Source organism: Grammomys surdaster, unplaced genomic scaffold, assembly GCF_004785775.1.
Source record: "Grammomys surdaster isolate TR1022 unplaced genomic scaffold, NIH_TR_1.0 190, whole genome shotgun sequence".
Lineage (NCBI taxonomy): Eukaryota > Metazoa > Chordata > Mammalia > Rodentia > Muridae > Grammomys > Grammomys surdaster.
In genome coordinates this window covers 3177079-3188787 of record NW_021604635.1, presented here as the reverse complement: position 1 = coordinate 3188787, position 11709 = coordinate 3177079, and the positions used below count along the sequence as shown (strand labels likewise).

At 40.8% G+C, this 11709-nt stretch overlaps 1 protein-coding gene across 1 annotated transcript in view; it reads right to left on the bottom strand.

Moving 5' to 3' along the window:
- Nucleotides 1-11709, bottom strand: part of Cdc40 (cell division cycle 40) — a 45279-nt gene that overhangs the window by 21181 nt on the left and 12389 nt on the right. Inside the window, exons 2-3 of the mRNA XM_028769002.1 lie at nt 8857-8943; nt 2003-2132 (exon numbers count right to left, since the gene is read on the bottom strand). Of these exons, the coding sequence (XP_028624835.1) occupies nt 2003-2132; nt 8857-8943 (217 nt within the window). The remainder of the gene's footprint in view (nt 1-2002; nt 2133-8856; nt 8944-11709) is intronic.

Sequence of the window (11709 nt, the reverse complement as noted above, 5' to 3'; positions counted from 1 at the left end):
CATACCACACCATGCCAAACCTTACCATACCACACCACACCATGCCATACCATATTTTATTCTTTCTTCATAGCTTACATATCCCAGCAAAATCTTTCAAGCAGTATGTAACTACAGTGTGATTATGTGTTAATTTTCTTCTAATAAATGATTATGAAAAAACAATTATGTTTTTTCCAATACCTATACAAGAAATAACATTGTGCAGTGCAGGTAAAGAAAACAAATTATCCTCAAAAACCCATGTTTTTAATCTATAACCAAGCAACTTGTTGTAGACTAACAAAGTGTGGGCAAGTAAGGGAGTTTCCTCAGCCAGTTTCTCTTATTAGCAGGCAGCAATTTGCGGTTACAATGAAAGAAGTAATAATTTTACTATTTATCTTTAAAAGTAATCTTGTAACAATCTTAAAAGAATCACAAATCTAAACTTCTATATAAAAATCAGTCATATCTACCTTAAACCCTCAAAATGCATAACTACTCATGAGCAATTTGTAATAAATCATATCAGGAAGCTAAGGGCAAAAATTTTTAATTTGAAAAGTGGATGTCAATACAATTTATTATTATTATTATTATTAAATCTTGCTTTGTTTTAAGGAGACTTAAGCTATCTAAATTATTACATATGGCCTCATAAAATCTATGAAAACAAAAACTAAGTCTGCCTTAGTATAGGCTAGAACATGTAAATTCATGATCTAAGTTTCTGTTTTGAGTTTTTGTGTGAGAGTGTTTCGTCCGCGTGAGTGTCTATGAACCATGTGAACGCCTAATGCCACAGAAGGAAGAAGAGGGCTTTGGATCCCATGGAACTAGAGTTACACACAGTTGTGAATCACCATGAGGGGGCTGAGAAGTGAACTCAGGTCTTCTGGAAGAGTAGTTAGTGTTCTTAATTGTGCCATATCCCCATCCTTTGCCCCTTTGCCTCTGCTGCTAACCAGGAGAGACAAAACTCAATGACTCCTTAAAAAAAAAAAAAACATTTTATTTTATTTTAGTTTTTTAAGACAGAGTCTCTATAGCTTAGTTTTTAATGTGTCACACATCACTGTAGGGTTACAACGGACTCTTTCTAGAAGCAATGGGTACAAAGTGAATTTGTAACCATTTTATTGTATCAGAGGTATCAATGAAATCTCTTAGGGTTATTTTAATAGTATGCAGTCCTTTTGGTGGTTGTTTGCTTTTGAGACAGGCGCTCACATAACCCAGGTTGGCCTAAACTCTCTATGTACCAAGGATGGCCCTGGACTGTAGTTCTCAGGCCTGTAATTTTGGAACACTTCATTACAGGCATACGTCACCACATTACCCAAGATATGCTACACTGATGACTGAACCCAGGGCTTGTATCTGCTGGGCCAGCAGTCTGTCAACTGAGCTACTCTCCCGGCTGGGATGCAGAGTTCACTGTGACTGGTACTTGCCATGGTAATACATAACCTAACAATACAGGACAAATCCTCACCAGAGCCACTCTTTATTCTGGTTAACTTAAAAAAATATCACCACTGAGAGAATATAGCTACTTTATACAATGAACTCGTTACTATTGTACTGGCCAATGTTCTTCAGTAATTAAGAGAAAATATTTAAGAAATAAGATTTGAGAAACAGAAGACTGTTAAGTAGTATAAGATGATGAATGTACTTTTTTCATATTATATTTTCATTAACAACTTAATAATAATCTGCATGTGATAGAGACCTAATAACAAGTGTTCATTACCAGGTACAATAACAAGGAACATTCTGGTTTTAGGACTACAGATTATTGTCAGTACTGAGAAAATCACAGAGGATTTAAAATAAAAGCTCAATGTTTGAGATCACTTCCATTCAGTATTTATAGGTGAGTATAAGAAGGAACACAGTCTCTCTGAAGAAAGCTAGATGAATAAATTTAAAAAGCTAGAAGACAAAATCAGTGACGGCACACATTCCATTAGTATAGGCAAACTTACGACTGTTTACATTGTTGTTACCGTCTTACCGTATGTGGCAAATGTCCTTCTCTGCTGTTCAAACATGAAGTCATTGATGTGTGCGGGCTCTGCGTACCCAGAAAGCATATTTCTAGGGGCAGCCATTTGCTGTGTTCGAAAGGGATTTTCTGGTCCAAACTGCAATGTCATAAGGAAGGAAAAGAAGGTTGCTGAAATTACAATGTGTTTTCAACTCTGATCCACCAGGGCAGACTGACCTATTTGGGATCACGCCACTGCACATGGTTCAGTGTAATCAGGCAGTGGCTGATTAGCGCTGTTTGTCAGCCCCTGGGACAGGAGGAGACAGCAGCTCACGTAAAGTCCACCAGTGGATATGTATTCCAAAAGCGACACGTTCGCTTGTCCTGCAGGAAGTCTTGTCTGAGGGCATTTCTCTGGATAATTGAGATTACCTTGTCTGAGGGCACTTCTCTGGATAACTGAGATTACCACAGACTCGTGACTTGGGGTGATCTTCTCTCAACGACAGCACTCACATACACTTTTTGTTTTAAAAGCCACGTTTTCATCTACTACTTACGAGCTCCTCAAAGGTAGATGCTCAGAGCCCTTTACATTCACCACAGTGCAAGGCAAACAGAAAATACAGACCTCATTAATCCAAACCAATCAGAATCCTAGTGGAGGTACAGGACAGGATCACACTAAAAAATAAGTGTCTGTAACATACTCAAAGAAGAGAGATCACAGATGTAAAATAAAACGTATCTTCTCTGAGAACTCACGTCATAAACTAAACAGTGGTACTGTTACCTACTGGTTTATAACACAGTGGCTTACTGTAAAGTTAGACAGGTGATCTCCCCGCCATACGTGACAAAGCCCACGCATAACGAGCCATTTTACCTGATCTAGGGCCAAGTTGTATCACTTATGAAAACCAAAGCTACAACAAACCTGAGTCTTAGTCCCTTAAACCATTCCCTAAATGTGCAGCATAAAGTCTAACTTACAAGATGCTTGGTTAGGAAGTTCCACATTATGCTATTCTAGCCCTATTAAATAGTGCTATTAGAAAAGACCCTGGAGGGACCAGAGCCATTACAAAGTCCCTTCAATTACTGGAGGTCAGGCCTCTATCCCCGCCTTCGCAAGATTAGAATCGCCACAGCCCTTCTATACTTAGAGAAGGGAGGAGATGTCAGGGGCAGCCCTGCTTATACACTGAAGGCCTAAAATCAGCAATAGGCCTAAAATCAGCAATAGGCCTGTCATACATGTATACTAACACCAAGTCTTGGGTCTCTGTGGAACAACATTGAAACAGATGGCTATAAGCTATTGTAAACAGGCAGCTTTTGTGGAAATTTACCAGCCGGAGTAGTCATAGACCTTGTAAATAGGTAGCCTTGGCAGACAATACCAACTTAGATAAGGACAAGCGAGTCATAGACAGAGTCTTAGTGACCTGTCCCCTGAACCTTCACCCTGCCGATAACCGGTTCTGAAGATATCTGTATTCCCCCTGAGCACCCACACTCCAGTGTTATCCCCTTCCCCACATCCTGCCTTTCTGTGTTTATAACCCCTGTGTAAATGAATTATGATTTGAGAAAAAATAAATAAATTATTTAAAAAAAAGTATATATATATGAGAAAAGGAAAAAAAAAAGAAAAAGAAAAAGAAAAGACACTGGAAGAACCACGCTCGGAGACAGGGCTCCAGTCTTTAGCTCAAGCTGCCCTTGCACTCCTGGAACCTTTCTTTCTTGATTTCTTACTTGTTTTTATGAAGAGTAAAGTGAGTGCTCACATTTAGCAAAGAATGATTTTTCTCTTTCTTTATTGTTATTTTGTTTTGTTTCACAATATGGCCCAGGGTGGCTTAGAACTTGCTAAGGAGCCCACTCTGGCCTGAAGTTAGCAATCCCGCCTTCACATCCTGAGTGTGGGAACTATAGGCACACACCATTACACCTGGCACATAACGGTATTTATTTGAACACGGGAACACCCATTGTTCCTGATGAAGTATGTTGATGTTAGAATAACTCAGATTACTACTTTAGGACCATTTTTTCCTATGGTACAATTCCAAAGCCACAAATATAAATTCCTGTCCTTAACCACCACTGTGTCTTCCCTAGATTCACTGCATTGTGCATGGAAAATTACAAATTTAGCTGTCAGATTATTTACCTAATATATTTTTGCATTAGAGAAAAATAAACCACTACAAGATTGCTGTAGACTGATAATTTGCATTTGTGCTTAAAACACTCAATTTTCTACAAAGTTTTTAACTGCTACTCATTCCAAATTATAAAGGACACAGCACAACTTTGTAACTCACATCTGGTGATGGGTAGAACACAGGGAAAAAAAACCAACATAGACAATGTATTTACTCATGAATGTTACTACAAAAAACAGAGACAGCCATAAAATTAGATGTGAAAATGGCCAAAAGCTTCTGAGACGCATGACCTGCGTGCCCACATGCCACCTCAGCGCAGCACCTGGTGCTTCTGAGTGCGGGGCCCAGAGGGAGTCTACAGCGACAGATGCCCCTCTGCCCTTGACACCCTCCTCGAGCGTGCGCAGGAGACTACCCCAGTGCTTTCAGGGGTTGTGTACTTGGAAAAGGAACATCTACTTCACAAGAAGGGGACAGCTCCGTAGGCCATCCTCAGTATCAAGAATATTCATTTCTATACAGAAACTTTTACTAAAGCTATGTGTATTTTACATATGGTACTGTGCCTGCAGCAGACTTAAAATCTAAATGTCCCTGGGGGGACGGACAACAAAATCTTCTGGTAATAATGAAGCTGGAGTGGAGGAGGGTCCATCCACTTCAGGCAACAACTGAAGCTGACATTAAAGACACACACACACACACACACCCCACAACAGGAGACAGAGAGCACTGTTACGCAGTAACTGTTCTACTCGCTACTGAAAAAGCTTCCCAGATGTGTCTCTGTGAATATGCAACTCATTTAATTCTGAAGTAGTCATTTTAAATAGTATATAAAAGTACAGAAAGCAATTTCAAATGTTCTTTTCAAATTTTAATAGCTGAATGTTAAGGTTTGGGTATGAAGTGTCAGGCTTCCCCCAACAAAGACTCCTGTGTTGGGGAGTTAGCACCCAGCTGGCAGTGCTCTTAGGGGGCTCTGGAAACTTTCTCTGGTGGGACCAAGCTGCAGAGTGTTACTGGGCAAAGGTAGATCCTAGAGGGTATTTTGGCTGTGGCATCCTGCTCGGGTCCCCTCCCTGCCATGACCCAACGAGATGAGGAAGCGTCTCTCCACACAATTCTGTGACCACAAGGTCTGTTCCAGTTCACAGTGCCAAACAACCACAGAAACAGTTGAAATCATGAGTAAAAAAAAATAAAATAAAATAAAAAAAATATATATATAATTTATATATTATATTAATTAATATTATATAATATAATCAATATTATATAATATAGTTACATAATTATATAATTATACTATATATTACATATTATATATTATATAATATAATTATATAATATAATCATATATACACACACACACACATATATATATATATCGAGGGTTGGTTAAGAGTGCTGTGTGCCCTTACAGAGGACCTGGGTTCGATTCCCAGCACTCACATGGTGGTGCACAGCCATCTTTAACTCCCATTCTAGGGGAACCCAATGCCTTCTTCTGACCTCCACTGGTACCAGATATATAAGTGGGTGCACTAACATACATGCAGGCAAAACACCCATAAAAATAAAAAACCCAAAAATCAAAAAAACCCTCCCTTATGCTGTTTATATCAGAAATTTTGGTCACATGGATGAAAAGCAAACCTATATGCTGGGTTTAAGAGTTAACATATTCAAGTGACTTATTGCAATTTATACTATTATGCTAGTGAAGGCACAGCAAGCATCTGTACATGAATATATAATATATTCCATATCAAGTTAATTAACTACGAGAATTAAGTTTTCAGTTAAAATTATATTGGGGTAAACTATAGTTAGCTGCAATTGTAATCTCCCTATATGACATGTAAATGTAAGCAAGAAAGTACTCATAGTTGCCAACCATATGCTGATGAGGGGTTACTATCCCAAATACAAGATTTCAAACAGATCAACTGCAGGAAAACAAAGAGTAATGAAAACAGACAAAGGACCATGACAGCCAGTTTTTATAAAGGAGACATAACCCTAGATGAAAAAAATGTTCATCATCAGTAATCAGAGAAACCTAAATTAAAACCTCAATGAAGAAGCACTCCTCTGTTAGAACAGCCCTTGGTTTATCAAAAAGACAAAGAAAACAACGAGCGTTGGTGAGGAGGGGAGAGTGATTCTCGCCCATTGTGGAAGGGAGCGTACACTACACAGGAGTCCATGAAGCACAACACGGAGGGTCCTCAAGCTGAACCCTAGAACTGTCATGCGATCTAGCAAGGCTATTTCAGGGTACGTACTAAAGGAAACGAATGACATGTATAGTCGCATGTTCACAGCAGGATTACGAACATTGGCCAAAGTATGGGATAATCTTAAGTGTCTATCAACCAGGACGTGTAAAAAGAAAAGCGAGTAAGACAGGCAGTCGGGGGCAGAGGCAGAAAACTTACAAACTTGGGGCCTCTCTGATCTGAGCAGTAAGTCCCTGGCCAGCCAGGGCTACCCAATGAAATCCCCATATAACCACTCCTTCAAACAGAACAAGAGGAGAAATGTGCATGTACAGAGTAGAAAACAATAAAACCTTAAAAAAGTGTCATTTGTGATACACAGATAACCTAGAGGATATACTACATTAAATGGGATAAGCCTGGACCAGAAAGACAAGCACTGTATGATCTCATAGTGTGTGGGGCTCAAAACTGCAAGCTATATTAGCCAGAGTTCTCTAGAGGAACAAAACACACAGCGAATATATCTAGAATATATATCTAAGATATATTATTTATTATACGTATTTATTAGAATGGTTTACAGGCTGTGGTGAAACTAGTTATCAGTGGTTGTCTACAATATTGAGCCCAAGAATCCAACAGCTGTGTTTATTCCACCAGACTAGATGTCACAACTGTAGTACACACCAGAATCCCAAAGAAGTAGGTTCCAATGCCAGCGAAGGAGTGGACTTGCCAGAGAGGGCAAGCAGGCAGAGAGCAGGCGTCCTTCTTTACGTCCTTTCAACAAGCTGCCACTAGAAGGTGTGGGCCAGATTCAAAGTGGATCTTACCACCTCAAATAATTTATTCAAGAAAAATGTCTCAGTAAAGAAGACACTACCTTTAACTATGAAAAAAAAACAAAAAAACCTAAGGTCTTACAATTGTTAATACATAGTCTCATTCCAAATTTCACTGTCTAAACTGGGACAGTACTGTCCATTGTTCTCTTCAAATATGAATTTTATAGAGAAAGATCTGTTTCTCCAACTAGATGCAGGGTCTCCTTAAACCTGTGAATGTGAACTACAGAGGCCAGGGAGACCGGCGAGTCTGTGTTTGTTTATGACGGAACACAGCACATCCTCTGTCAAACGCGAGGCTAAAGAGAGGGGTCATATGTCGTTAATAACAGTAGTTCCTCAACATTGAGGGACTTAAACTGAACCTGGCAGAGGTCCTGGTGACAGCTTTCCAGTTCTGCCCAGTGATTTGGATTCTAGTCATAAAACACAAAGCTCACACCTGTTATAGGTGAGGAAGGACGCACATGATGACTAGATGACTGACTTCCCAGTCTCATCACAAAATCAATTCACATTTAGTCTTTTGATTGAAAGTTAAAAAATATAATTATACAGCAATATTATAAGAACTCAGAAAAAGCAGATCTTGTAGAAAACAAGCTAACATCAAAATGTTATATGCCACACTGCTTTTGAGTTTTCTCATCCTCTGAATGCAAATAAGCACTATTTTACCGAAGTCCCTTTCATTTGCAGAAACCATGAAGCATCCTTAAGGGGCCAGCTGAGGTGGCACTCAGGGACAGCAGTCAGCTTACAGAGCTTAGGAGGGCAGGGCGGAGACCACGGAACAAGGTGTAGAATGCACAAGTCTCCGAGCACCTAGTGAGCAGCCTTCTACAGACTGCTGGAGGGCTGTCTGGTGCCCACCCCGTGGCACAGGTGGCGTGGCACAGGCGGCGTGTGAGAATGATGCTGGAGAGGCACCCGTGGCTGTTTCAGAACAGCTATGTACTAATGTTAATATAGCATTTTTCTTTGTGGTTAATTATAATATCCTCATATCAATGCTGAGAAGGATATCAAGTTCCCAGTGAAGGATGATATTTCCAGATTCCTTTTTTCCCCTAAAGACACTGCAGTATAATCAGCATGCAGTGCAGATATGCAGTCAGTAGATTTTTAAAAGGATTTTTCATAAAAACTATTCAGGATTTAGAGACTAGAAGGATACATTTCCTAAAATTTTTATAGTTTCGTGAGAAAATATTTTAAAAATTTAACCCTGTCAGGGTTCTCTAGAGTCACAAAACTTATGGAATGACTCTCTTCCCAGTCTCTCTCCATACACTCGCACACAGTTCTATGTTTAAAATTGTATCTATTACATATCTGTCCCTTTCCTCTCTGAGTCTTCTCATGACCACCATGGTGACACTAAAGGTACGGCCCAGATTAAAGGTGTGCCTCAAGATCTGGATTAAAGGGTTTGTTGATCCAGATAGAGACCCCGCGTCTTCCTGCTTCGGTGTCTGATCCCAGCTGGGATCTCCACTTCTGGACTGTAGTTCATTTCATATACAGTCAAGTGACAACCGAGAAGAGCCATGGCAAACAACCATTTATCTACCTCTGTATAATTTAACTACTCGACGTAAGGGAGAACTCACGGTGTGCTGTCTTACCTCAGGAGCAAACATGGTCTCGTAGGTAGGATTATACTGAACCTCTTTGACAGCAGGGTCGAGGTGAACTCCCGTCTCCAGATCTTCCTGAAAGAAAGCCAAGTAAATGTCACACACTTGCTATGCTTAGGAGCTGCAGCAGCATTGTCAACACCTAAACACTGATGTCACGATTATTACTGTAGTATCACAGCGGTGGTAATTAAAACAATCAGAGAGCAAAAGAACATATATATATATACATAAATAAAATACATACCGTTTTAGACATAAAAAATATAATTTCTCTTTTCAGTATACTAACTTTATTAACTAAATAAGTTAACACTGCCCTGCCCAAACACTTCAGGTAAGAAGTTCTAGCTTCCTCACGCCATCACTGTGTGTCAGATGCCAACACCCAGAGGCGCTCGCTAGGAACTCACTGTCCTCTGCAGCTGGGGATCAGGTAGACTATGTTAACACTCCTTCCTGTCCTCCATTTCTATGTCTCCTCTCAGTCCCACAGCAGACCACCTGCTGCAGCCCTCCTCCTGCTTCATCTTTACCTCATGGCTGAACTTGCTGGGAGACCCAGCTCCTCTCCTGCAGTGCTCCCTCTCAGCTCCCCTCCTCCAGTGCTCCCTCTCAGCTCCCCTCCTGCAGTGCTCCCTCTCAGCTCCTCTCCTGCAGTGCTCCCTCTCAGCTCCTCTCCTGCAGTGCTCCCTCTCAGCTCCTCTCCTGCAGTGCTCCCTCTCAGCTCCCCTCCTGCAGTGCTCCCTCTCAGCTCCCCTCCTCCAGTGCTCCCTCTCAGCTCCCCTCCTGTAGTGCTCCCTCAGCTCCCCTCCTGCAGTGCTCCCTCTCAGCTCCCCTCCTGCAATGCTCCCTCTCAGCTCCCCTCCTGCAGTGCTCCCTCTCAGCTCCCCTCCTGCAGTGCTCCCTCAGCTCCCCTTCCCGTGTCCAGTGTCCAGTGCACCCCCTCAGCCCTCACTGCTAGCTCATCCTCACTCCTTCTTGTTAGCCCTCACTATTTAGAGAGGCCTTGTGCCCAGGACCACAGTGGCCGCTAGAGAGGGACTCAGGAACACTCGCTACCAGGCGTCCACAGTCACCGCACTCTCCTACAACCCAGAAGATAAGGAAAGTCAGGTGAATTCCATAGGCCTGACTCTAAGTACATGGTCTCCTTCCCTTGCAGCTCTTACGGGTCTTTCTTTGTCGTGTCGTGGATACTTCCTGTGTTGATCATTATATGCCACCATCAATGCCTAGGTTCACCATCGTCCCACACCCAGATGAGTAGACACAGAGTAAAAACACAATCAAAACCAGGCGGGAAATTATGTCTGTGCCAGAACCCAGCACCGGCACCACACAGGCCTAAGGAATGCAATATAGCTGAAGCATGAGACAAGAACTCCAAAATAGCTCTTAGGGATATGTCTGAGGCCCTTAAAGAGGAAATCAAACCCATTAATATGTGAAAATACAAACAAATAGTGAATGAAACAAAGAAAACAGGTAAAGACAAGAAAGTAGAAATATAATCACTAAGAAAAATCTGAATTGAGGTAAAACTGAAAATGGAAAATTTAGGCAGTCAAACATAAATCTCAGAGGTAAGCCTCAGCAACTGAAGACAGGAGATAGGAGAATCTCAGTTACTGAAGACAAAAGAAAAATGGACACCTTGGTCAGAGAAAATGTTAAATTAAAAAAAAAAATCCAGGCACAAAACTTCCAGGAAATCTGGAACACTGAAAGACTAAATTATAAATAATAGGAACAGAGGGAGGAAAAGAAACCCAGGTCAGAGGCACAGGCAATCTTTTCAACAAAAGCATAGAAGAAAATTCCCTTAACCTGAAGGAGGAGGTACCTACTAAGTCATTCAAAGCATACAGAATACCAGATAGACTGGACCAGATAAGAAACTCCTCATGACACATAGTATCCATTTTCTTTTTAGGAAGCTACAATCACGCTGATACCTAAACCACATAAAGTCCCAACAAAGAAAGGGAGTAACAGACTAATCTCCCTTATGAACACAGATGCAAAAATTTTCAATAAAGAACTTGCAAACCAAATATAAGAACATATAAAGACATTCATCTACCATGATTAAGTAGGCTTCATCCCAGAGATGCAAGATGGTTCAACACATGTAAATCATAGATACGATCTACCACATACAGACTGAAAGACAAAAGCCACATCATCTCATTCAGTGCGGAAAAGGACTTTGACAAAATCCAACATCCACTCATGACAAAAGTTCTGGAGAGATTAGGGAGGCAAGGGACATACCTCAACGTAATAAAGACAGTTTACAGCTAGCCCATTGCCAACATCAACCTAAATGAAGAGAAACTCAGAGCAATTCTACTAACATCAGAAATAAGACAAGGCTGTGCACTCTCTAAACCTGTTCAATCCAGTGCTGAAATCTTAGCTAGAACAGTGAGACAACCTAAACAGATTGAGGGACACAAACAGTAAGGGAAGAAGTCAATGTTGCAGATAAGATAATTGCATACGTAAAAACGCATGAGGAAACTTCTACAGCTGATAAATGCTTTCAGCAAAGTAGAAGAATGCAAAATTAGCACACAAAAATCAGTCAGTCTTTCTGTGTACAAATGACACAGACTGAGAAACAAACCAGGGAAACAATACCTTTCACAATAGCTCAATAAAAATCTTGGGGTAACTCCAACCTAGCCAGTGAACATATAATAAAATTTTAAGACATTAAGGAAGATTCAGAGAATAGAAAGACCCCCATACTCATGGGGTGGTAGCACTAACATAGTAAAAAATGGCCATCCGACCAGAAGCAATCTACAGGTTCAAGGCAATTCCTATCAGAAT